A 26,943-nucleotide genomic window follows, 5' to 3' on the forward strand; every position below is an offset into this window, starting at 1 on the left:
ACCTACTGCCAGGAACCCGGCACCCGGCTACCGTGGCTGGCTTGGCCTTCGGCACCGGTGTCCGTGGTGTTTCCTCCCTGCCAGGATCTGCTGACGTCTGTGCTCTGCATTGCTTGCTGAGCCTTCGCCTTGTCCCCTGCATCTCAGTTCATGTCGTCATTCTCATCCTTGATGACTGTGGACCCACTTGGAAACAGTGAAATAACCTAGCCTCTGTCTCCTGACTCCTTCCTACTCTACACCATTCACCCATTGCGCTTTGCCAACCTTGGCTTGATCGCCACCGTAGACCGCCCTGCTTCTGAAATGGGCTGCTGACGTTCCTTTCTTGCACCGCCACCCATCTATATTCCAGTGCCTTTGCTCAGGCAGTCATCCCTTGGGATCTGCAAGAGACTGCATCCAGGATCCTCCCCTTCCCCTAATATCTAAGGATCCTCAAGTCTCTTATGTAAATGGAACAGTTTCCATGTAACCTACCCACATCTTCCGACATTGTTTAAATCATGGCTAGATTATTTATAATACTCAATATAATGTAAATATTGTGCAAATAATTATTATACTATATTGTTTTAAGGAGTAATAAGGGAGCACAACATAGTCACAGTCTGGGCATATTTTTAGTGGTACTGGGGATTGAACCAAGGGCCTTCATACGGAGTTAAATCCCTGGTCTTTTTTCATTTTTCACTATAGTGCTAAATTTCCCAGGCTGGGTTTAAACTTGGGTCCTCCTGCCTTAGCTTTTCAGTTTGCTGAGATTCCAGGTGTGGAATTTGGTGGACCTCAGGGATGTGGATTGTGTGGCTATGGAGGACAGACTGTACATCTATATTGCAGTTTGAACTTGAGACAGCCAGGCAGAGGCCTTTCTCAGTCTGTGAGCTTTTCTCCCCATCTATCCATCTTGCACTTTCCTAGTCCACAATTTCAGCCTACACCTGACACAAGACCCCAAGCCATCCCCTTCGCCACCCTGCTTGCCCAATAGAGCCCAAGCAGCTAGACATTGCTGGAGAAGACTCCCAGGATTTGGCTGATTGGATTCCTTTTAAACTCATGATCCCATGCCTCAGTCTGGCACCAGATACTCCCTGGCCATCAGCTTTTATTTGCCTAGGAGGCTGATTCTCAGAGTGTGGTCCTGTAGCCACAGCAGCAAATCCTCATGCTCCATCCCAGCCAGCTGAGTCACACACACATCAGCCAGGCCCAGTGGCCAGTGTTTTTTGTTTTTTGGGGTTTTTTTTGGTACCAGGGATTTAACTCACAATCTTGCGCTTGCTAGGCAGGCATTTACAGCCACTGAGCTAAATAAATCCCTGGCTGGTCAGCATTTTAATAGGTCTTGCAGGAATTCTGTTGCTCATTGAGGTTTCCAGCAGGAGTTTTCACACCTTTTCCTCAGGCCTTCACAAGTAACCTCTCTTCCTGGATCATTTCACCCAGAGCACTGAATCTGACTTCATCTGACTTGACTGAGAAACAGGAGCTAGAAGTTGGACACTCTTCCACTGTCACTGTAATATCTCCCCACATCTAAGTGACATGGTACCTGTGTGCATAGTACCTGGCCTCTCCTTCTCTGGTGTTTCAAAGCGGGAAGTGGCCCACTGTGTGCGCTGAGTCCACACACATGTGTGCCCTGTGTATCTTAATTTTTTTTTTTTGTCTTTTTCTTATCGGTACCGGGGATGGAACCCACGACTGCCTGCTTGCAAGGCAGGTGCTTATGCCGCTGAGCTAAATCCCCAGCCCCTCCCTCTGTATCTTAAGGAGCTTATGAAACAGCAGAGAGAAACAGATAACCAGGCTTCATCAAAATAGGAGCATCCTTATCTGTGCTGCTGCCTCCAGCTTCGCACAGAAACCCAAGCTGTTGTGTCTGCACCGGCTCCCTCCATCTGCTGCCACACTTTTGTGCTCCCCTGACAACTGATGCGCTGCCCACGCCTGCACACGCCTACACTTGGCCCTCCTCAGCCGGCCTGAGTCAAGCTGCTGCCTGTGCTGTGCCCATTGAAACGGCACGTCAAGCTATACACAGTGCTGGTCACCTGTGATCCCAGCTATTCAGGACACAGAGGCAGGAGGATCCCAAGGTCAAGGTCAGCCTGCACTATTTTGCACGACTCTGTCTTAAAATAAAATAGCAAGAGCTGGAGCCGGAGCTCTCAGTGTTCTTTGGGTTCAGTCACCAGCATGACAAAAAGGAAAAACAAAAAATGAAAAACCACCAGAAGTCCTTGCATCTCCCTGTTTCTTCCTAGCAAAACTGTTATTATTATTTTCATTGTTAAATTCCCTGTAAAGTATTAGAAATATTTTCTGATTTCTGTCTCTAAAAATCTATGTGATTTAGTTTTCCCAGATTTTGAAACATTATAAATGGAATCAAGTAAGTATACTTGTCCACTGTGCTGTTTTTTTGAGGCAGGGTCAGACTGTCCTCAAACTCACTAGATAGTCCAGGCAGGCCTCGAACTCACAGGCTTCTGAATGCTGAGGTTGTAGGCATGTGCCACCACACCCCGCTGCAGGCTTTTAAAAAAATGAATTAATGTTTACAAATTAAGAGATAGCCCATTGTTTTAGTGCTGTGCAGCACTGCACTACACAAATATCACAGCTTACTTTTCTGTGCTGCCGTCGCTAAACATTTGCTTCCTATCTGTGTGGGACCAATATAAAAGTACTTGCAGGCATTTGTGCATCTCCCCATGGGAAACACCTGGCATAACTCAAAGTTGTGGATGGAGAGAGGTGTGCATGTCTAACTTTACCCGGTAACACCATACTATTTTGGAAAGTTGCATACCAGTCTGTACTATCTCATATTCTTGGTATCCATTGTCTGACTTAATTTTTTTTTACAGGGTATTACATATGAAGTGATAATTTCTTATTTTGTATTTTCCTAATTAATATTTTTTGATACCCATGTGCTACTTGTGCTCCCTTTTCTGTGAAATACTTCATCTTTTTTTCTCTTGGATTATTTTTTTCTTTTGCTTTTGCCTTGATTTTCTTGGTCTTTTTCCTTTTTTTCAGGGTGCAAAATTCTGTTTGTTTTTTTTTTTTTTTGTTAGTACATGTGTGCAGCACTTAATGTGTACACTTCTTGTGTGGAGTTGGTACATGTACCTAACACATCTTAGTTCCTTCTTTCATTTTCCCTCCTCTTCCATCTCCTGATTCCCTTTCCCTTTGAAAAAGAATGATCCATCTCCTTACTTTCTATTATCCATCTTTTAGTTTGCTTTTTATTTATATTTTGCATTTCTCATATAAGAAAATAAGATATTTAAGCTTTTGTGTCTGATGTATCTCACTTAGTATTATGGTTCTAAGATGCAACCATTTTCCTACAAATGACTGAAGTTTATCCTTCTTTGTGGCAGGGTAATACTTCCCTATGTGTAAACACCACACTTCCTTTATCCATTCATCTGTTGCTTTCTTGTAAAAGTTTGGGAGGAAATGGCATAAATTTTATGGAATACTTCTTTTGGTAAAGGTGATATGTTTTTTCTCTCTTTCTTTCTTTCTTTCTACTTATTCAGTCATTCATCAGAATGGACTTAAGAAAATTTGTTCTTTGGTTCCAATTATTTTAAAAATTTTGTTACTTAAGTTGTTCCAGGTTTGGCATTAGGAGCTAACTCTTTCAGGAGGCATTAGGAGCTAACCTCTGTCAGGTTGGTGCCTGTGTCTTTCGAATTTGCGTTTTCAAAGAGCAGTTCCTGGAGTACTGGCATCATAAGAAAGACGCTTCAGCACTTCTTAACCTTTTCTGTGTTCACACTAGAGCCAGCCATTGCCCCAGGGAGCCCAGCTCATTTGTTGGAGCAAGGTATTAGAGAAAATCAGGCATTCTGTACCATGCGCTGCTGGCTTGTCACCATTCCAGATGCTGCCAGTGGACACAGCTAGGAAAGACATTTCTGTGTACTTTCCTATGTGAGCACACACATCTACATTTATTTCTATCATAAATCAAGACATCTCGGCTCTGTGAAGAATCCAAGTCCAGCATCTCTGGCTCCGTCCAGCCTCCTCCCCATCTCAATTGCTTCTTTTGATTCCTTTGAAAAGGACTGATGTGACTGAATGCTGTAACCTAAGGAAACACCTGTATAGAAACTGTATTTTAAGTACAGTAGTAAAATGGTTTCTCTCAAGGGTATAGGTAATTTGCTTCAGGCCAACTTTACATGTATTGGAGGGTTGAATAAATAATTAAATTACAGAGAAATGAGCCAGCTTTTTCATTTGCAGAGCAAACTACGTGCTCATTCCCCACACACTTTGCAGAGGTTATGTTATACATTTGTATGTAATATAGTTAAACTTGTTTTCTTAGTCTTCATTATGTCCTGGGATTTCTTAAACATCTCCACTGCTTACCTTTCTCAATTTGTGTTAAGTAAAACTAAGTCTTTGGGGGTACAGTTTTGTGGGTTTTAACAAATGCAGGTCTTGTATCCATCAGCCTAGAACCACCCCCCCCACCATGTGCAGCTGTGCACACACCCACATGTGTAGGCATGCACACAAGCACACAAACACATGTATATATTCCACTGTCTTTAAAATAACTTTATGGGGTGAGAAAGAGGCATCTTCTCACTCCCTAAAGTTTTGCCTTTTCTGTGATATCATATAAACAGAATCAAACACTGTGTAGCCTTTGACTTAAAAAAATACTAGGTTGATGTACATAGTACTGTGAATCAACACACCATCTTACTGTTGCACAATCATTTCTTCTCACTGTTGTGTAATCATGGAATGAAGGCGCCAGAGTTTGCTTATGCATGTGCTTGGGGAAGGATATCTTGGTGATTTGTAATTTGGAGGTATTATAAACACTGCTGCTATAGACATCTGCATGTAGGTTTATGTGTGACCAAAGGTTTTCATTTTCTCTTGTGTAAATGCTAAGAATGGAAGTACTTGGTCATATGGTCATGGTATATTTAACTTTAGAGAAGCTGCTGAAGTATTTTCCAAGTGCATCCTACCAGCCGTGTATGAGAGCATCTGCTTAGCATTTTGTGTGGTCAGTTTTCGTGCTGTTCTAGTAGCTGTATGATACTGCACTGTAAGGGGTTTTTGTTGTTGTTGTTTTATTTCTGTCTTTGTTTTTCAGTGATACTGGGCATTAAATCCAGGGCTTTTGTAGTGAATTATTTCCTTTACTTACTTATTTATTTGTTTATTTTTCATTTTCTAAATTTTAAGACTGGGTCTGTCTAAGTCACTAAGTTAATCCGGCTGTGCTGGAACTTACGTTTGCCTTTGCCTTCCAGCATACTAGAGTTATCAGTGTGCACTGTCACGCACAGGTGCACTGTAGTTTTAATCTCCATTTGCCTAATGCTTACTGATGTTAAACATCAATTTATGTGTATCATTTTTAATTTTTTTTTTTTTTTTACTGGGGATCGAATTTGTAACCTTGTGCTTACCAGGCAGGCTCTGTGCGGCTGAGCTAAATCCCCATGCCACTTTAATGTATTTTTCGTTGTAGATCTTCTACCCTTAAAAAAATTGGATTGTCTTTTTAGTGTTGCATTTTAAAAGAATTTTTTATCCCTTATGGAATTGGCTGGGGTTTCTGCACAGTGTAATAGGAGTGGTAACAGGGTTTTCTTTTTTCCTCAAACTTGAGGAAAACTTGAGGACTCATTTGTCCCCATTTAGTTTTGACATTAGCTGTAGGAAATATATTTATTAGGTCAGTGAAGTTCTCTTCTATTATTGGTTTGCTGAGAGACTTTTAAAATCAGAAGATGATTATAAGGTTTTTCCTATTTTGTTTGTTACTGTGATAAATTGTGTTGATTTTCAAACTCTGAGCTGTCTGTGAGAAGAGTCTCTCTTAGCGATTATGTGTTGTCCTTTTTATGTACTGCTAGTTTTGTTAGCCATTAGGAGAGTGAAAATCAAAGCCACAGTGAGATACTATTCCATGCCCTCCAAGGCAGCTGTCATGAAAAGAGATGAAATTATTGGCTGGGCTGTGGAAAAACTGGATCCAGAAAACATTGGTGGTTGTCATGTAAAGTGGAGCAGCCACTAATAGTTCAACAGTTCTTTTTTTTTTTCCTTTTTTCTTGTGGTACCCGGAATCAAACTCACAACCTTGTGCTTACCAGGCAGGCTCTGTGCCGCTGAGCTATATCACCAACCCAGTTCTTCAAAGTGCTGAACTCCAAGTTAACCCATGATCTATATCCAAGAAAAAGGAAAACATGTTAATACAAAAATGTACACAAGTGTTCTTAGCAGCAAATATTCATAATAGTTTAAAAGCTGAAATTACCTAAATGTTCATCCATGGATAAGTAGATAAAACAAACATGGGAGATCCATACAATAAGATAGCACTCAGCAATAAAAAGTAATAAGGGACTGCAACAGGCAATCATGTGGACGAACTTCGAAATAAATCAGACCCGTATGTGCAAGCATTGTATTGTCTCCCTAGCTGAAAGACTAAATAAGATATTATAAGTATCTGTTAATTCTGGAAATAATATTGTGTTAGCCTTCCAGAGTTTTTTCTTCCCTTTCAAAATGGTTTTTAATGATTTCAGGTCTTTTGGATTTGCATAGAAAATTGTCATCTTCAAATGTTTCACCTTGATATGTTTCTCAAAATTTTCAATTTCTCTGCAATATTTTCTAGTTTTCTTGTAAATTTTGTGGTGAAATTCATCACTTTAATATTTTAATACTCTTATAACTGATATGTTTTGTTTTCATTTGTTACCATGAAGTGGAAGTATAATTGCTTTTCTTTTTCTTTTTTTTTATCAGTACCAGGGATCGAACTCACGACTGCCTGCTTACAATGCAGGTGCTTATGCCGCTGAGCTAAATCCCCAGCCCCTTAGTTGCTTTTCAATAAACATTAAAAAAAAAAAAAAAAAAATGAAGGGGCTGGGGATTTAGCTCAGCGGCATAAGCACCTGCCTTGCAAGCAGGCAGTCGTGAGTTCGATCCCCAGTACCGGAAAAAAAAAAAAAAAAAAAAAAAAAAAAAAGAATGAACTTTGAAAACAAAAGTGAAGATTGAAAACTAAGCTAAAGTGAAAGGAGCTGGTCCTAGAAGACCACTGATAACATTTTACATGAAATGTCCAGAATAGACAAGTCTATAATCAGCCCTTTAGTGGTTACCTAGGGCAACCATAGCACTTTTCTTCTGCTGTGTCTTTAGTGTAAGAGTTTGTATTACTCTAATCAGGGGTCAGGTTTAAAACATGTTGTTGCTGTGGATACCGTCAGTGTGCAAGAGCTTGAAAAGTTCTGTAGAAATACCTCTGTCTCCCTGCTTGGCTGTAGGTCTTTTTTTCATGCTCTGCCCAGCAGAATTCCACGTAACCATTCCACTGGTACTTGCATTTGCAAAACTGTGGGACTAGGAGGGGATATCGTCTGAGGTTAGAATTAAACCCCACAGAAGCACTGGGAACTTGCTGCTGACCGTGTGGCCTTCACCAGTGCTGTTAGGTATTAATGCTTATTAGCACACATCCCTTAACAAGTGTTTTTATTGTTTCTGTTCTCTTCCTCAGCTGCATTGGGCTTCCACCAGTGCACTTAGAATGAAGGTTTTGTTGAATGCCACCTGAAAGCTTTTTGCCTTGAACACACAGGATGTGGGGCTGTCTGGAATCCCCAGAATTAGCCAGTCTCTTCCTCATCCATCCCCGCCCACAGGGAACAATTTCTCAAGGCTTCCTTCTAAGCACTTTCTGGACTCCTTCCACTGTCCACAGCTCCTTTCACACTGACCCATACTCAGCCTTTAGGAATTCATTGAAAAATTTACCTGGGGTTGTGGGTATAGTAGTAGCTCAGTGGTAAACTGCTTACCTAATAAGCACAAAGCTCCTGGTTTGATCACCTATACCACAAAGATGAATGGATAGATAGACAGATGGACAGACAAAAGTATACCTGGATAGTCCTATTGAAATTTGTCCTGGTAAAGCAAATGCTCAGGTTGATTCTTCCTGAAGTCACCTGGAGGCTGAGCAGGGGCCTCCCATGGGTAGAGTGGTAGCTTTCCTTGTGCCTCAGTTCCCTGATGAGACAGGGAACCATTTGTGACTTTAGTTTCTCTGCTTTTTTCTTGTTAAGAGTAGAGTGCAATTCTTTTCAGCTCTCTATTCTTGTTAGCTGAAACTGTTAAGTTTTATGGTTTCCTTTGATGAAGTTCTTAACATTAATGCAGCCAAATTTATGGGTGTTTTCCTGTGGTTTGCACTTTTCGTGCTTTGTCTAGGGAGTGTCACACACAGACTCCTTTATACACGCATCACAGCAGAATAGCCTGCTATGGAAAGTTGGGGTAAGGCTGGAATTAATTGATCCTTGAATACAGTTTTGGAGTTTATATATGAAGAAAAAATTAACTACCTATTTACTTTATGACTATAGGACTGTATTATTACACTGAGGGGAGGTATGAGCAAATTCATAGCTAATGTCATAAACCAGTGGTTAGGGACTCAAAAGGAGTAGGAACATGGAATCAGTGCTTGGAAGTTCAGGCAGAAGGCACTCAGACACACCTGCTGGGGTGCTCTGGGGTGGGAGGCTGTCTGTCTCCTCTGGGGGAGGCGCTGGGGAGTCAGGTGGTTCATTATGATGGTTATCTCATGGGCTAATAACCGTGGCCATGGTGTCATGAAATTGCCAAACTGGGCTCAATTTGCAACCCTCCTGCCCCTCAGTCTCCAAGTGTGCTGGGCTCACAGGCATGCGCCACCACACCTGGCTCAAGGAGGTGACTGAAGCAGACATGCATTGATCTGCATGTGGTTCCAGTTACCTTGTTTCTTGTTAGCAGCACTGTCCATGAGCTCAATGTCTTCCTTACCACACAGGGATCCCCTACAGAACTCACTGTAGAGGCCAAGCCAAGAAACATTAAGTGCATGATTTACTTGTCTTGTCACAAACCCTTCATGCTACTAAATAATGAAGCAGGGAGGACTATGGAGCGTCCCTGGGGTGCCCAGCCATGCAAGGAAATGGAAGGATTTCATTCTGACAGCATCCCTGTGGGCCGCATTGCTGGGAAATGAATCCATATCCAGTCCTCAGAGTGGCAGGGCTGCAGACGGAAGCTGCCTGTGCTTCATTTATGGCCTCACTAGACCAGAGGTGTGGTCACTGCTTCTGACTTAAGCCTGATACTTTAGGTAGCCCATGTATTTTATTAGCTAAGTATCTTTTTAATTCACTTTCGCCAGGGCATGGTTTCACATGCCTATAGTCCCACCACTTGGGAGGCTAAAGCAGGAGGATTGCTGCAAGTTTGAGGTCAGCCTGGGCCACATAGTGAGTGCAAGGCCAGCCTGAACTGTATAGTGAGACCCTGTCTCAAAACAAACAAACAAAAAAAAATGCTTTCTATTTAAAGCAGAGTTGATTATTAATGCTTGTAATTGAGAACCGTGCTTCTCATGAGATTTAATACCATTCAAATCTTAAGCTCTGATAGTGTAAACAAAATGACCTTATTTGGAAAGAGGGTCTTTGTAGACGTAATTAGGCCAAGGTGAACTCATACTGGATCAGGATGGGTCCTAAATCCAAAAACAGGTGTATAAATAGGAGGGGAGACTGCAGTGTAGCCCAGTGATAGAGTCCGTGCAAGGCCCTGGGTTCGATGTCCAGTACTTTCAAACTCCCAAAAAGAGAGATGCAGAGGGAAGGAGGCCATGTGTGATCAAAGATGATTGTGTGATAGGCTGTGAGCCAAGGAGCACCAAGAACTGCTAGAAGAGGCAGGAAAAGGTTCTTCCCGCATGTCTTCTTGGGGAGCATGGCTCTGCTGACTTCAGACCTCTAGCCTCCAGAACCACAAGATAATTCATTTCTGTTGTGTGAAGCCAGCCAGTGGGTAGCCATTTGTCAGATCAGCCTTTTGAAAGGAGTGCAGTTCACTAAAGGATGAATGGCTGCGTTCTCTGTTGTCATTCAACGCAGGGCTCCATTTGCTGGGCCTGGAGCTAGAAGTTAGTGAGCTGCCCATGTTTGGAACCTCAAGAGCACAAGACTTCTTAGCCACTGTTCAAAATACCCTTTGGAGGACTGTTCCCGTCGCAGTGCCGGAGTGGCTGCCCCTTGGGTATTCATACACCTCTTTTTCCTGGAAAGTCAATTCTAATCTTGCCTCTACCACCCATGAAGTTGGTTTCCACACCTCAGTAGAATCAAAAGCATTTCCTCCTAACATACGTGACCAGTGAGGAAAAGGCACAGCAGAGCTCTCACAGTACCTGAACAGCGCTCCAGCATCCCATGGACAGTAACGTCCAGGACACTCAGTTCTAAGATGTGCTGTTATTTTATCCATCATTTAGAAAAAAATCCAAACTGCTGTTTAACATCACCTGTAGTCATTTAAAATATATCCTCATGTCAAGGACGTGCCAGATGTATATCCTAGAACCCAAGAAATACTCTATTTTTGAAAGCCTTGTGAAGGGTGTGACATTTGAGCTTTCTCAGGGGCAAAGTTAGAGTATAGTGAGCAGGTCATGTAACACAAACATTTCATGTTTGTCTTGCTCCAGTACTTAGGATTTCTTCTTACACATTATTCCAGAGAATTTTTGGCAACTCTACTGTCCTAGCCCATTTTTTTTCTGTGTAATAAAATACCAGAGGCCGACTATGAAGAAAAAAAGTCAATTTGGTTCTGGTAGCTTAAGAAAGCCAAACAGCTTGGGGCTAGTTCTCCATGAAGGTCTGTTGGAAGGTGGTAGCATGTGGCAGGCACACATGGTAGAGAGCGCTCAGGTGGTAAGAAGGGAATTAGGAGGATAGAGGGGGCCGGTTCTTCTGTGACAATAGCTTGCCCTCATGGGACCTCATCCACTCCTGGGATACTAACCAACTCCTGAGGGTGTTCAAGATGCAGACACCTCCCATCAGCCCCTGCCTCTAAAAAGCTCCTCCCAGCTCTCCACACTGTCACATTGGAGACTGAGCTTCCAGAATGTGAATCTGTGTGCTGGCACCATCGCTTCAGCTGTTTCATGTGGGCTGCCACTGAGTTCAGGCTGTAGTCATCTAACTACGAAAGCAATCAGAATGTTCCTAGCTGCATGAACCCGCACTTTGAATGTAAAATCTGTGATGTGTGTTCTCACATTGGCAGATCCAGTCTGATATAGAAAGGATCCTTCCTTGAGCTAGTGTCCTTATACATATTTGCTAGATATTTTGTAAGTATTTTTAGCACACAAGCATTTTCTTCGGTCAGACTGTGTTTCTGTACCGCTGGGACATACTGGGGTCTGTGAAGAAAATGAAGAATGGTAGGAATACTGAGGAGCTCTGGTGCCTGTTGCAGTGACTTGGGGCAGGGGGGATCCTGAGTCTTGAGCGAGGTCGGCAGAGCTTCATCAGACAGAACAGCAGTGGGGTCTGCGGCAGGTGAAGTGAATTCCACCGGAGCTGGGGATTTATGGTGGTCTCATTTACCTGCATTCTCCTGAATCACCATCATATTCTCAGGGTCCCATTTCTACATCAGAGGCATGGTGAGGCTATGCGTTGTCAGCACTGTAATGTGGCGATTGTGAGACCCAGCTTTTGGCTTTCTCAGCCCTTCTGCTACGAATGAGAGATCCCTTTAGTGTGGTCTTAGAAAGACTCTGGTTTTCATTCTGTGCTTAGATCAGAGGGTTTAGGAATTTAAGGTCTCTCTGTCTCTCCCTTACTGAGGACTGAATCCTGGGGTGCTCTACCACTGAGTGACATCCTCAGCCCTTTTTATATTTTTTAAAATAAAATATTTGATTTTGATACAGCGTCTTGTAAAGTTTTCCTAACTGGGTTCATGCTTGGATCCTGCTGCCTCAGCCTGCCAAGAGGCTGACGGTGCAGGTGTGCACCATCGTGCCTGGCTGTTTCCGTCGTTCTTTGTTTAAGCCAGTAGTTTTATTGAGTAGTGACTCATCTTCCTGAGGGAACTTTGGGTAGTAAGTAGTTGGAGACATTTTTAGTTATCCCAGCTAACAAAGACTATGTGTATGTTACTTGTATATAATGGACAGAGGCAAGAGATATTGCAAAATGTCTTATAATGTATATGATAACTTCCTGCAACTGAGACGATGACTCTATTCCAAAATGTCAGTAGTTTGAGTGGAGAAAACACTGACTTCAGCTCATCACCACAGTAAAAAGTACCTATCCCAATCTTCATCTCTTAAATTCCCTAATTCCCCAGCCATGTTGATGTCTCACCTCCCTTAGCAATCTAGTACCTCTTGACGGGACACCATGTGGCTATCAATTATAAGAGGCACCATTAGGGCTGGGAATTTAGTAGCATAAGCACTTGCCAGGCAGGCACAGGGTCATGAATTTGATCCCTGGTACAAAAAAAAAAAAAAAAAAAAAAAAAAAAAGAAGAAGAAGAAGAAGAGGAAGAGGAAGAAAAAGAGTTACTTTATGACCTAGAGAAGGGAAAATCCAGCTGGGGTGGTAGCACATCTATAATCCCAGTGCTCTGGGGCTGCTGAGGCAGGAGGATCAGGAATTCAAACCCAACCTTGGCAACTTAGTGAGACTGTGTGTCGAAATAAAAAGAGCTGGGGAAGTATCTTGGTGTGAAGGCCATGGATCCAATACCTTGTTGCTGCAAAACAAACAAACAGCAAAAAAGGGGGCAGGAGGACCCTGGCAAACTATAGCTAGGTACTAGAATCCTGTTCCCTAAATAGAGTTGTTTTTGTTTTAATTTTTTTATCTTTTTATTGGTACCAGGGATCAAACTCACAACCGCCTGCTTGCAAGGCAGGTGCTTATGACGCTGAGCTAAATCCCCAGCCCCTAAATAGTTTTGACTGCCTTTGGCTCCAATGGATCCTCCTCAGTAATCCTGGAAACTCTGCTAACCACAACTGCTTGATACGTTTGTGCTTCTTAATAAGAGAATTCCTTGTGTTAGACATTGGGACACTGCCCGCACTAATGTGTTCCTCACTGTCCACTGTCAGTCTCTTCCCGCCCTAGCTGGCAGGAGTGTACCCAGCGCAGGGTGCTTGTGCTTGCCATGGGGAAGGCTGGCACGTTCAGTGCCAGTTAAGGACAGTTTCTGCCACCGCCGTCAGTCTCCTGGGGTGAAAATTTGCCCAGACAGAAGCGTATAGATGCCAGCTGGCCACAGAGAGTGGCCTTGAGGTGGCAACATCCTGTCTCACCATGGCCTCCCTTCTGCTCTTGGTGGGAAACCAGGAATCCAAACTGCCAGACTCTCTTTCCCTCCACTTGTTGCATAAGGAAGCAGTTGATACCCTGACTCCATCCTCCATTCATCCCCATATCCATAGTGGCCCACAGGTGGCCACTGCTCAGTCATCTCTGACCTTTTTTCAGCATAAGGTTTTGCTATGTAGTCCAGAGTGGCCTGGCCAGGACTCAGTATGTGGTCCAGGCTAGCTCTGAACTCACAGCAGACCTTCCCTTGCCTCAGCCTTCCATTACCATGCCTGGCCTATTTCCATGAGTTCTGGGGAGACTGCTCAGGGCTTGTCTTCCCACTTGCAGATTTTCTCCCTCTGACCTTCAGGAACCCCAAAGCAGCAAGCAAACCTGTGTTTCTCAGCCTACACTACTTCCTTTCTTGAGCTTTATCGGTGACTTCTGTTTACGGCTAGAATAAAATTTAAAATCCTTATTAAGTCTCTGAACTTAATGTTTCATTTTACCTAGGATATGTTTGTTTGTTTTTGTGAGACAGGCTTTTGTTATGTAGTCCAGACTGACCTTGAACTCACTCAGTTGCCCAGGGTGGGCTTGAATCTGTGATACCCTTGTGCTGACCTCCTGAGTGCTGAGGATAGAGGTATACACCATTGAACCTGGCTTACATACGATTTTTTAAAATTTTTTTGGTGGTACTGGAGGCCTCTGTGAACTCAGGGCCTTTGTAGTGAGCTACAGCCCTTGTCCTTTTTATTTTTTATTTTGAAACAGGGGTCTTGCTAACGTGTTAAGTTGCTGAGTTATCCAGACTGGGCTCAAACTTGCAGTCCTCCTGCTTTAGACTCCCAAGTACTGGGGTTTACAGGAATGTACCACTTGGTTTGGCTGTTGCATATGATTTTTAAGAGAGTCCTTCTGAAACTTTCAAAAAAGTTTGGTTTGAACCAGAAGTTTCCTACATGTGAGTTCCTGCATTTCTGGGCCATTCTTTCCTTTTGTGGCTGCTTTCCATGCACGTGTATCTTCCTGGCCCCTGTTCCTATATTGGTGTTCCCTCTGTCAGGGGACTGTCTGCCCACCCTGTGGCATTTGCTTGTCTTCCTCTGGCCTTAGCTTACCAGTCATTGCAGGGCCATTTTTCCTTCCCTCTAATTACCTGCCCTCTGTGTCATTTCCTAGTTCACTTTCTCCCTGTAGTCACCAAAACCTGCAGTAGTTGTTCTGTGTCTTCCACCATTGTCTCTGCAGGGTCCAACATAAAAGACTTGTCATACAAAAGTGCTCTCGCTAAATCTGGTAAATCAATAAAAGTCCTTCCTTCCCAGGCTTCTCCCCCCAGAGAAAGCTATCATGCTGCACAGAGCCCAGCAACACTGTGTCCTTGTCCCAGTAGCACAGCAATGGCACTGAAACTGTCGTTCATGTGACTTCAGTTTATCACAGTGTCTCTTGCTGCTTATAACTTCCCTGGGAAAGGTGACGGGCCAGGCCAGCTCAGCAAGCAGCAGCCCGTGGGTCTCTGTGGTGCCTTGCCTTAGGCACTGCAGAGATGGGGAGCTATGGACAGACTTGAGGGGCTGCATGTGGGTAGGCAGACAGGGCAGGGACCCCTGCAGACTCCATGTGGCCACTTCAGCTGGCCTTGCCCTCCTTTTCTGTGGAACTTCCCTCCCCTGTGTCCCTCTTAGCCTCCCTCCCGGAGGGGCTGGAATTCCAGAAAGTTCAGGGTACAGGGGGGCCCAGGCCTTCAGCAAGGCAAACTTAGAGATGGGAGTGGGAACAAACTGGAGAGAAACTCTGCCTGGTGGTAGCCTGACTTGGCCTTGTGTCATCTTTGCACCAGCAGCTTCCTCTGGCAGCCCAGCTGCCTCAGCACGGGCATCTACAAAACCTGGGGCATCTCCTACATCCTCACATCAGCCAAGCTCACGTTCAGTTCCCACTACTTCCAAAGTGGCTTCCACAGTACAGCCCTCAAGCATCACAAAGACGGACCAAGCTGTGGGAAGCAACTTTACAACTTCTAAAGACTCAGCTCTGCAAAACATCTCTGTGACTGTATCTTCTGACTCAAGTACCACAAGTGCTCCAGCTACTGTGAGCCCACATGGTGGGAGCCCTGACAGTTCCACCACTGCGGCCACCAGTGCCAGGCCTGGGAGCATAAGCAACACAGACAACCTGACTACCACACGATCGCTGTCCACTTCTGAAAGCCAACCTACAGCCTCTGGATCTCAAGCTCCAACCCTGAAGACCACAACTTCCGCTCCTACTCCTTCACTGCTCAGTACAGGAAGTTCTAACCCACCAGCTGACACTACTACCGTGACCTCAGGGATCTCTTCTCAAAGACAGAGCAGCTCTGCCACACTTCCCAGCAGTCCCAGCCCTCTGCCTGATTCTAGTCTCACAACCACAGCCCAGAGTGTGCTCACCACTCCAAGTAAGTACGATCTTGGTGGTTTTGTTTTTATTTTTGCTTTTCCAAGCAAGAAGAAACTCTTCAGGGCTTCCCTTACCCCACTCAATCATCTGATCCACTAAAAATGCAGGTTAGATGACAGTGAAACATCTGGTATCCTTCATTCATCTCCGTTCAGACCTGGTTTGCTATTTCAGGGTTGAGCAGAGGCCAGCAGTGCACATATGCTGATGAGAGTTCCATGTTTCATCCTGCCCAGGCGAGCACATAATCAAGTCAGCGGTCTTAGCCACAGGCAAGACTGCATGGTGATGGAGGTAGGGTATTAGAAGGTTCTAGAACAGCGTTTCTCAGACCTGTTTGATGGCAGTACACCATAAGAAGCACAGAAACATGAATGTTGTGTTATAATCCAAAACACACATATAATATGCATCAGTGAAGTAAAGTTTGATGAACTAGGGACTCACTGTATGTTATACGTTCTGATATTTTCTTTTCTGTTCCATTTCCTTTTACTATTTTTTGAAGTGCTGGTCTTAGTCTAGTAAATTAAATTCAGATTCTACAGATGGATTGTGAATCTCAAAATCCTGACCCATTTCAGGATCTGCTGAACCAGAATTTTGGGTATAAGTGTGAGACTCTGCATTTCCAGAAGCTCATGTGACATCCTGAAAGAGCTCACAGCCTGCCACAGCGGGAGACAGTGGTCATGTCCTGCAGGGAAAGCAGGTCTCTGAGGTGGACGAGTCTGAATTCAAATCCTCCTCTGCCAACGGGATTGGCACCTGACCTCAGGCAAATCATCAAGTCCCTCTAAGCCTCGGTCCCCCTGTTTGTAAAATGGGTATAACGATGGCCCCTTTCTTTAGAAAGCACCCTTGACACCACATATTGTGCTTGGTAAATGTTAGCTGTGTCCAGGGATACCACTGTTGTGACTTTTTTGGTTTGGTTTTGTTCTTAGTCTAGCTCATCTAGTTTGCTCTGTCCTGTAAAGTGGTATGGTCCCTATTTCATTACTTTTGTGCCTTCATCCTCACGGCCTGCTTGGTGGCTCCAGCTTGCAGGAGTTCTAAAGCCAAAAAGACTGTCCCATCGTCTGCGGAGTTTGACTCTCTTTTCTCACAGCCTCTGCTTCCCCCATTACAGCACCAACCAGGACTCAGCAGACCGCCAGCACACAGCCAGCCAGCCAGGTGCCGGCCACGGCCAGCCCCACGCCGGACAGCCTGATGCCTCCCAGCTCTTCACACTCTTCCACTGTGACGCCACAGCAGAAGGACTCTGCCACGGGAACTGTGGCTGTGCCCAGCGTCAGGGGATCCACAAGCCTCAGCACTGTTTTAGCTCCCTCAACTCCCAGCATACACACTACGCACCGGGTTTTTGGGAATAAGACGGTAATTCCGTGATGGGTAGGATGAAAAAAAGAGCCCGGATTTAAAGAAAAGTATTTCTGTCATCCCTCCACGCTCCAACTCGGGTTTCCTCCTGGGCCGTGAAGAGATTTTGTCCATTTGTTTGTCACTCTCCTGTCTGTCCCCCTCTCTTCTAAAGCTGCTTAGACAACTGGGTCACCAAGGACATACCTGGTCTGAAGTGGCCCCCAGCTTGTCACAAATTCTTCATTTCTGTGTCACCCACCCAGGGGAGAGTCCAAGACCCTCCAGCTTGCATGAGCCTCTATGCTGTGGCTTCTTCCAGGTACGTTGTGATTCTCTCAAGGAGCCGATCGACAAGCTGCTCGTCTTGAACTTGACAAACAAGGGAACCAACTCAGAAGCTAACCTGGGAAGCAACCACTGCGTGAGTCCTGTGAACACTACTCACTAGAGCCCTGACCCCATCTGTGTAGGTCACCAGGCCTCACAGGCCTCTCGGCAAGGGGAGGCCAAGGGTACCACAGCCCTCGTGAAAGGAACTGAGGCGTCAGTTTGCGTGAGGACTGGCTCTTTCCCATCTCACAGAGCAACAAGCCAACCTCTAAGTCAGGGCGTACCAACAGGACTGCTGGGAGCCAGGAAGGGGACCCAGGTCTCCTCCGCTTTCATGGTGGTGTGAGGGGCAAGAGAGCCTGATCCAGGTTCCTGTTTGCCTCCAGCTCCAGGTGTGACTTCACTAAGTCAGTCTCTTTGAATGTGGGTTTTTTTTCAGAAGATGAGTTTGATTCAATGTGCTGTGTGTGTCCTGGAGAGGAGATAATAACCCCCTCTACCCCTACCCACTGAACCTGAGGGAGACGCCACCAGTGGTCATTCCTGCTCTGTGGGTGGCGTGTGTGTATACACATTGTGTGTGAGAGAGGATGTGTGTAGCAGCCGCTGCAGCTGTCTCAGACTCCAGCCTCCCTGGGTCTGAGATGCACAGCTCTTAGCAGAGAGCCTTGGAGCTGAGTGCCAGCAGTCTCTGGCTCGCTGCTGCCCTCTCCTGGCTAGTGCATATTTTTACAACCACTCCTGAGGAATCGGAACAATAGGGTTTGGTTTCCTTAGGTTGGAGAACTCACAAGGCTTTAATGCTGCCTGTATTTGTCATTGTTTTCTTTTGGGCATCCATGCTGCTGTTATTTCCCAAGAAAAACTTCTAGAAACATACGCTTGCCTAAAAGAGTTTTAAAAGGGAGGAGTGCTCTCCAGAAGAGGTTTTAGGGACACAACAGGAATGGCCTTGGTTGACGCTGGGGACAGTCTTTTGGCTATACTTGCCTAGCTGTGTATTGTTTGAGAGAAGCATTTTTCTGTTCTTTTTTTTTTTTTTTTTTTATCGGTACCAGGGATCAAACTCACAGGCGCTTATGCCGCCGAGCTAAATCCCCAGCCCGAATTTTTCTGTTCTTGAAAAGAAAGATGGAAAGCACAGGGCTGCTCCTGTTAGGGTGGAGTGTTGCAGAGCCTGAGGAAGTCACAGGTGAAACCCAGGCATGTTACCATGTTCATCCTGCTGACATACAGAAGGGGTGAACACTATCCAGTGAACCTTCAATTCTTCTACGTTATTACAGTAAGAAGCCATTTGTCATTAATCTTCCTTAAAATACTCCCGCTTGCTTTAAACACACTTAGCCCGTTCTTCTTGCCGCTTTCTGAAGTAGTTCCGGAAGTCTTTTCTGAGGACCTTAACTGTGTGACCAAACATAGAGGGACGGCATCTACCAGGTGACGTGAGTGAAAAGTCAGGTTCACAAAACATGTCGGTGCCCTCGGACGCCTTATTTACTGGGTCTGGCACCCTGGCACTTCTGCCTCTTCCAAAGTGGAAAGGACTACGAGAAGGGAACATTTTTAACCAGTTGAGGTCTTTGAGGCAGCCATTAGCAAGGCAACACCACAGAAGACACTCATGAAGGTTTCTAGTACTACTTCAGGAAGCGGCAAGAATGATGGGATGAGTGTCTTCAAAGGAAGGAGGGGTGGGATGAATGGCGGTGTATCTTTTACTGTAATAAAATTTTTAAAAATTTGGACCTTGGGCTGGGGATTTAGCTCAGTGGCACAAGCGCCTACTTGGCAAGTGAGGGTTGTAAGTTTGATCCCTGGCACATAAATAAATAAATAGTAATGCTTGAGTCAATCTGACATTACTTATCTTAAAAATCTAAACGTGGACCACATTTTGTCATTGTACTGAATATAAAGCAATTCCTATGCATTTTCAGGATCCCTATTTTGCTCTGTGCAGTGGTACTTGGCCTTCCTTGACAGTCTGATTGTGGCCTCAGTGTCCTAGCCTAGTAACGGGCAGAGGGTCAGCCTTCTGGGAGCTGTGGTCCCCCATTCCTGAGGTCTCGGTTCTGTGCAGTTCGACAGGGCGTTGAATCCTCCTAACTCCTACCCGCCACTCACTGATGAGGTGCTGTGCAGTCTTGGGGGAGACCGTGGTACAGACCACCAACTCTTGATTTGCAAAAAGATTGGAGGGAGGAAAGTGGCACTAAAGGGAAAGGCACCATGCGCCATAGGCAAGATGAAAGCTGGAAGGTGTAGAGAGCCAGCCAGGACTGCCCAGGGCAGAACTCGACTCCTGGCAGGGTGGGGCATGGCACGTGCAAAGTGTGGAGGGAGGAAGTGACCAGGAGAGCTCCCTGAGCCTGGGCTGCTGCCATGACGCCTCAGGAATCATCTGTGTTCTCTTTACAATAGAATGAGGATCTCCTTGACGAGAAGCTGGTCACAGTGCTGTGCCGAGCAGTCAAAGACAACTTCAACCCTAGTCAAGATGATTGCACTGTACAGCTAGGACCTGTTCCCTATAGCAATGCGGTGGCTGTCAAACACATCAGCATTCTGAGTGAGTTTGGGGCAGGAGTCCCACACTTGTATGGGTGGGAAGAGGTAGGCAAGAGCCTGCCACCTCACTGGAGGAAGGGACAGGCAGTGCCACCCAAAGTCCTCAGCAGGGTCAAGCTATGTGCTTCCCAAGGGCCACCAAAGAGATTGTGAACTGTAAGTATATCCTCTCCCTGGGGCCCACCTCCAACCTCATGTCACTCAGAGCTCAGCTCTGGAGGTACAGCTTTTCCTCTTTCCCACAGCAAATCTTCCTCCCAGCGATGTGTATGAATCACTGAAGGACCAATGGGATGAACTAGGAGAGGTAAATGGGCCCCACTGTGTGCTGGGAGGAGTGGGTCAGGAGCCTCTGCTGGAAGTCCATTGTCCCCTACCGATGAAAGAGCCCTTGGGCCACCAAGAGTGGGGTGGTGGCAACAGACCCCATATAGAATAACTCACAAGTGAATGGGAGCTTGGAGACCAACCTGCATTTTCACTAAATAACTTTTTTCTGGCCAGTTGGGAGTCAGTGACATGAGGCTGGGGAATGATGGTCCACCAGAAGTGACTGAGGACCGCTACAGTATGCCCCTCATCATCACCATTGTCTGCATGGCATCCTTCTTGCTTCTCGTTGCAGCGCTCTATGGCTGCTGCCACCAGCGCTTCTCTCAGAGGAAGGATCAGGTGGGCTCTTCCTGCTCCAGCTGAGGCAGCGGCCGTTCTGTTACTCCATAGTGCAGCAGAGGAAAGTGGGTGGACTGGGGCCTTTCTGGCAGGCAGACCCCGCCTGTAACTTTTGCATTGCTAGGACAAAAATACCTGGCATTCACAATTTACAGGAGAAGGGGTTTCGTAGTTTGGCTCAGATTTCAGAGGTTTTAGTCCACAGTTGGCTGGCTCCAAGGCAGAAACAATATGGTGGAAGGGTGTGGCATAGCAAAGCTGTTCAACTCATGGGGGCCCAGAAACCAGAGAGGAAGAGCCAGAGAGAGATGCACCCTTCGAAGGCATGCTTCATGACCTATTTCCTCCAACCAGACCCTCTGTCCCAGTAGCCCATTCGGCTTTAAATTCGTCAGTGAGTTAATTAAGTTAGGGCCTTCCCAATCCAGTCACCCTCCAGAAGCCCGACTGTAAACACAGGAGCATTTTGGAGACATTTTTGATCCAAACCACCAACACCCCTTTTATGGCAATTACTTGATGCCTGGTTTATCAAAGAGGATATATTTCTAGAGGGATGAATAGGATTTTGGAGCAGAAAGACAGGGCGTAAGCCCTGGCTCTGCCTTTGTTCTTTGTGTGACCTTGAGAGTGTCATAAATCTCTGAGCCTCTTACTGCAGAGGGGGATAACGGCCACCTTGCAGAGTTTCCCTGCAAAGTCCTGGATACAAATGGCCCTGTGTGTGCCTGTCTAATTGAAACCTCTCACCTGCCTTACTAGAACTCCCATCTTGACAGTTCTACCCAGATCCCTGGTTCTCAACCCTGGCTGCGCACTAGCAGGAGCTGTAAGGACATTCCCATGCCTAGCTTCCTCACACGCCAACGGGAACCCGATCTCTGGATCAGTGTATGTGTTAAAAGCCCTCAGGTGATCCTAACATGCAAGCAAAGGTTGAATCTCAGAGAATATCTGATGGGTGCTGCCTCCAGCAGGAACGAACAGCCATGGGGACCACCTTTCTTACCTTGTCCAGACTTGGAGAGGTCCTCAGTGACCCAGCCTGAGCAATGTCATTTTTTCCTAAGTCTTGCCCATTCCCATACTACGGAGTGAGGTAGGAGCCTAAGGCTTTGGAAAAGGAATGGAGGAGAAAAGAAAGTGCTAAGGGAGCTTGTGAGAATGAAGTTCAACTTCAGAGATGGCACAGATGGTAAATGTGAAACCAGTTGGGAATTTTAGGAGGAGGGTCAAGTCCTTGTATGAGGTAGGCAGGCCAGCAGCCAGTGGGCTCCAGGAGCAGCCAACCCCCACATCTGAACAATAAGTGCTTGCTTATTGTTAGATAAATTGGGATCCCTGGGTTGAAAGCGGGGCTATATATTTTATATTAAGACTGTATTTTGTGTAAGACTCATAACCATCCAAAATTAACTTTTTTCCCTTGATCATTTTCCTCAATCTAGCAACGACTTACTGAGGAACTTCAGACAGTGGAAAATGGTTACCATGATAACCCGACCTTGGAAGTGATGGAGACCTCTTCCGAGATGCAGGAGAAGAAGGTGGTCAACCTTAATGGGGAGCTTGGGGATAGCTGGATCGTCCCTCTGGACAACCTGTCCAAGGATGACCTCGACGAGGAGGAAGACACGCACCTCTAAGCCGGTCTGTTGGCTGTCTCCATCAGTGCCACAGAGCTGCAGACTGACCACCCGAAGTGCCATTTGGGCTGGGGAAGAAAATGCCTCCCCATTCAAAGAAGGAAAGACAGGAGGGAGTGGACTCCAAGGGTTACCTCCTTTCAAGTCCCCCAGGGCCTTAATTTTTTCCCCCTTTCGAGATGAACAAATCACATTCTGTCTAGATTCTTCTTGTAAAATAATCCACTAGTGCCTGAGCTCAGAGTTGCTGGTGAACAGGAGGATGAGCAGAAGGGAGATGGAGAAAGAGCCATGGGAGGGACTTTAGGAATCTTCTAGTAGAAATTTTCATTTTGCAGGTGAGATGACTGAGGCCTAAGAAAGGCAACTGGCTGCACAAGGTCACACAGCCACTTGGTGACAGACATTCTTCCCTTCAGCCCAGTGCTCATTTGGACCATGTTACACTGCTGTGTTCATTTGTACCCTCTCCGTAGAACTTCCCTGGCTGGGCATCGGGTGACACCCCAGTAGGGAAGGTAGGCTGAAAAGGAAAGCAGGCCTGTACCCTGTCTCAGGGGATCTGACTGCGAAAGGACAAGCCTCAAGCTTCCATTTCCTATCCCAATCCTCCTGTCTGCAAGTATTCCCCTCCCCTTTCCCTTTACAAACCTTTCACTCAACTTTGAGTCGCACTGTGACCCAGTACCCCTAGGAATAACACAGGTCATTTGTGATCTTGAAGCCCCTGTTCTGGATTCTGATCTCCTTGCTTGACGAGGTCAGCACCTCTTCTTCCCCCAAAGTGAATGAGACCTGCAGGAGGAATTAGTAGGTGTGCAGAGAGAAGGGGAGCATCTCATCCCAGGATGGCCTCCCCATGGCAGCTGATCCGGGCTTAGTACTCACACTGGCCCTTCCCCCAAGCCTGTCCTTGAAAGTGTCCCCTAAGATCTTTGATCCTCTGTTTCCACCAGGGACAGAAATCTGCAATAGCAACTGAAATGTTTCTTTTCTTCACTGCTGGCTGATGGAATGGACCCCTGATGCCCAGGTGTCAAGAGTAGTGGTCACAGGACAGTCCTGTCCAAGGGCCCCTGACTGACAGAGCTGTGTTTCAGTAGACAATCAGTTGAAAGTGCTGGAAGACAGGTGTATCTCTGTTTCATAGGAAACTCAGGGACTTTTCAAGTTGCTGAGAGTTTTGTTGTATTTGTTTAGATTTTTGTTTTTGTTATTGTTTTTAATCTAGCCCTCCACTGCCAAAGGTCAAAACTCAAAACTACTGAAGGCTTCCAATCAGTCTCACTAATTCTGATTGTGCTGTGCCACAAGAACAGCCCAGAACATGCAGTGAGTTTTTAAAACTCTGTAGTTTCCTACTGTCCTGCGTGGAGCTAGGCCTTGCTATTTTAATCTGCAACCTTAATAGTTTTCCTGTTTCTGGTGGCGTCTCAGGGAAACACAAAGCTATGTCTACTCCTCAACATGGTTTTTATAGGCTCAGAAGTTAGCTAACTATAGAAGGTTCCTGAGAGCTAGACATAGTGAAGGGTCATTTCGATTTCTGAAAAGGAGCGGTCATGCATACAATTTTGAACCTTTCACTATGCTCTGTATTGTTCTTGGATATAAATTCCTGGAACCAACTGTCTGCCTTGGCACAATTTATTTAACAAATGAAAAGGTAGAAGGAGACGGCCTGATTCCTTCTTTACAGTCTGTAGCTTACCATAGGGGAACAGGACAGTCACAGAAACAAGGAGGGGCCCCAGAAAGTTCTCAAGAATTAGATGCTTAGTAGACCAACATCTGCCCTGTTTCTCTAGCATTTGTGGTTGGGGAAGGCTGAACAGTGCCAGTTTAAGGGAAAATACAGGAAATATTTTTATTTTGGAAAGAGGTCTTCTTGTTTCCTTCCTGCCCACGCTTGGCTTTTGTCTACCCAGTGTGTTTGTCATGGTGTCTCTGTAAAAGGTGAGGTTATTGCTCCTTTGCAGACTCTGGGTCATATTGACCAGCTAGGGCATTTGACAGTAATAACAAATATTGCTTCTGCAAAATGATCAGGCACTGCAACCCCAAGGGCTCTCTGATAGAGATGATGACTGTAGGTACCAGGGAGGAAAAATGATGGTCAGGAGGAATCACCATGGCTCTGTCCAGGAAGAAGCCAGAGAGGCTTTGAGCTGATCCAGAGGTTCCTTCTTTCTCTGCATCCAAATTGTGCTGCCTTTAGAGCAACTTCAGAATATGATACTAGGCCTTGGCTTTCTGTTGCTGCTGGTACATCTGTGTCAATAGGCCACACTAGTAGCACCTGTAAATCATCTTCCCACATCTTTATTGGGTTCTCTGATCATGGAGCCAAGAAAAGAACATTAGGGGCTCAGCTCAGCAAGACTTTAAACTAGTTGTATCAAAGAGAAGTTAGAAACTCTTTATTTCAGTATCAAACTGTGGTTTCCCCAAGCTGTAGAAACCATGAATCTGATGATCTCAAAGCCACAAAAACCATGGATCTGATGACTTTGAATGAATGAAACCTGTGGGCACTGAGAGTGAGGAAAGAAGCCACTGTGCTTATGGAGGTACAGAGGAGCATGCATCTTAAGACAATAGGGGTTGATCTGGAGACACCAGATTTACCCTTTCTTGATAAGGAAAATGAGCAGGTTTATTTAAAATACCTTTTGAGATTTATCTCTTTTTTTTTTCTTTTTTGGACAATACACTGGAGAAACTTTGAAGAACAAATTCAAACTGATACATATTTTGACAATGTAAATACAACAGTCACGTTAATGTATTATGCACTGCTTTTAGTGAATATACTTCAAAAAAACATTTATTAGTTAAGAAAGTTTTTTCCCCTCTGAACAAGAATGTAAATGTTTATCTTACTAGAAAGTGTTTGATTTTGTTTTTAAAAATGAACTACAAGACAAGCAGATGACAAAGTATTTGTCTTGCAGATTAAGCATTTTTATTTTTAAATTATCCATGCTCATCCCCAGCCAACTTCCAGTCCCATACCAGGGAACATTGGGATTGGTAAGCACTAGTTGGAAAGTGAGACAGGAAAAGAACTTTAAGGTCACAAAGGTAGTGATTTGGATAAAATGACATGGTCAGTGACAAACAGGATTAAAACCTGGCCTCCAAAGATTCCAAGAATCAGGAAACTAAGTTCTGCCACTCACAGGCACCAGGATAACATGAAAATTGCTATTCTTTCCCGAGAGTTCCACCAGCAAGGCCAGCGAGAACTGCAAAGTAGACAGGGGGATCTTACTGGTCTATACTTCCTCTGAGGCGTTTAGGTTGAAAATGTACATTAATGTCTTTTCTGCCAGGAAATAGTTTTGAGCCAGCTTTTGCTTCTGGAACTTCTAGCAGATTAAGGATCAAAGGGAACAAGACAGAAGGCAGAGAGGTCTTATGAATAAAACTGTAGCCTATCTGGTTTCATTGTTGCTAGCAGATTCCTTCAGGTCTGCTAAACACTCAACACCAGGTTAAAGGGATTACTATTTAATGGTGGAGGTGGTGGGGTGTTACTGAATGATAAACAGTTTGCCCAGGAGACTGGGGGAGCATGTGTCTTAATGGACAGGAGTCTGAAGTACACTGGAATTTATTGAGAAACGTGTTTGTAAAGACTATAGTTAATTATTGCATTTTCTTACAAAAATATATTTTGGAAAACTATACTGTCAATTAAAATGCTGTTGTATAAACTGGCTCAAGTCCTAGTAATTTGTTCTGAATAGCTTTAGTTCTTCACCTGTACACTCTCCAAGTACATCAGACATGTCCCCAGCTCCATGTGTGAGGAATACTGTGCTCTCAGAAATATCTGCTGAGGGGCTGGGGATTTAGCTCAGTGGCATAAGTGCCTGCCTTGCAAGCAGGCAGTCGTGAGTTCGATCCCTGGTATCGATAAAAATGAAAAAGACAAAAAAAAAAAAAAAAGAGAAATATCTGTTGACCTATAACATAAGGTGGAGAGATGCCCACAGAAGTTGGGTGGGGGAGGACCCTGGAAGTCCTGATACTTCACATTATTCCAGATGCGTTGGCCCACAGTGGTGGTGAACATGACACACGTACCACAGCTGGCTGTAATCACTGAAAGAAAGGTTTGCCATCATTGCCCTAAGGAGTGTAATTATGAGGCAGTAATAGCTTCTCCCCAAGATGCTGTTTCATAAATGTTTCCACTTTTCCTCCCCTCTACTTCTGACACATCTGTGAGTCATCACCACAGAGACCCCACAGGGGCTGCTGAGTCCTGATCAGGTATGAAAACACTGACCAAAAAGTATACACAGATAAAAATACAAAAGCCAGAAATGTTCTGTTCTGGACATTTCTCCTCACAAAAGGATCTAGTTACCTGTCACAGTGGCTTTCTGCCTGGTTTTGGTCCATATTGTGGGGTAAGCTCCGATGATTTTGATCCTTTTCATCTCTCCTGAGGTGGTAGTATTTACAGCTCCATTTTTCCAAGTTTGCAGGAAAGAGGGAAACAACTGTCTTGGAGATCAGGCCCACATTTTGATTGTTAGACAAGTTTCTTCTATTTTCCCCCACCTTACAGTTTACAGAACATGTTCACAGTTTATAGGATGATGTTGCTACCTTATAAAGGAAACTAGGATGTAATGGTAATCTTGGGC

General features: G+C 45.1%; 1 protein-coding gene across 1 annotated transcript in view; it reads left to right on the forward strand.

Annotated features, from left to right (window-relative positions):
- Window positions 1–26,001, forward strand: part of Podxl (podocalyxin like) — a 46,122-nt gene extending 20,121 nt beyond the window's left edge. The window contains exons 2-9 of the mRNA XM_063234215.1: window positions 15,091–15,693; window positions 16,828–17,078; window positions 17,383–17,484; window positions 19,818–19,965; window positions 20,210–20,271; window positions 20,469–20,636; window positions 21,399–21,527; window positions 22,085–26,001. Coding sequence (XP_063090285.1) covers window positions 15,091–15,693; window positions 16,828–17,078; window positions 17,383–17,484; window positions 19,818–19,965; window positions 20,210–20,271; window positions 20,469–20,636; window positions 21,399–21,527; window positions 22,085–22,282 — 1,661 coding nt within the window. The 3' untranslated portion in view covers window positions 22,283–26,001. The remainder of the gene's footprint in view (window positions 1–15,090; window positions 15,694–16,827; window positions 17,079–17,382; window positions 17,485–19,817; window positions 19,966–20,209; window positions 20,272–20,468; window positions 20,637–21,398; window positions 21,528–22,084) is intronic.
- Window positions 26,002–26,943: the final 942 nt, after the last annotated feature.

This window comes from Cavia porcellus, unplaced genomic scaffold (assembly GCF_034190915.1).
Source record: "Cavia porcellus strain 051 isolate PalLab524CR breed Dunkin Hartley unplaced genomic scaffold, mCavPor4.1 scaffold_2, whole genome shotgun sequence".
NCBI lineage: Eukaryota > Metazoa > Chordata > Mammalia > Rodentia > Caviidae > Cavia > Cavia porcellus.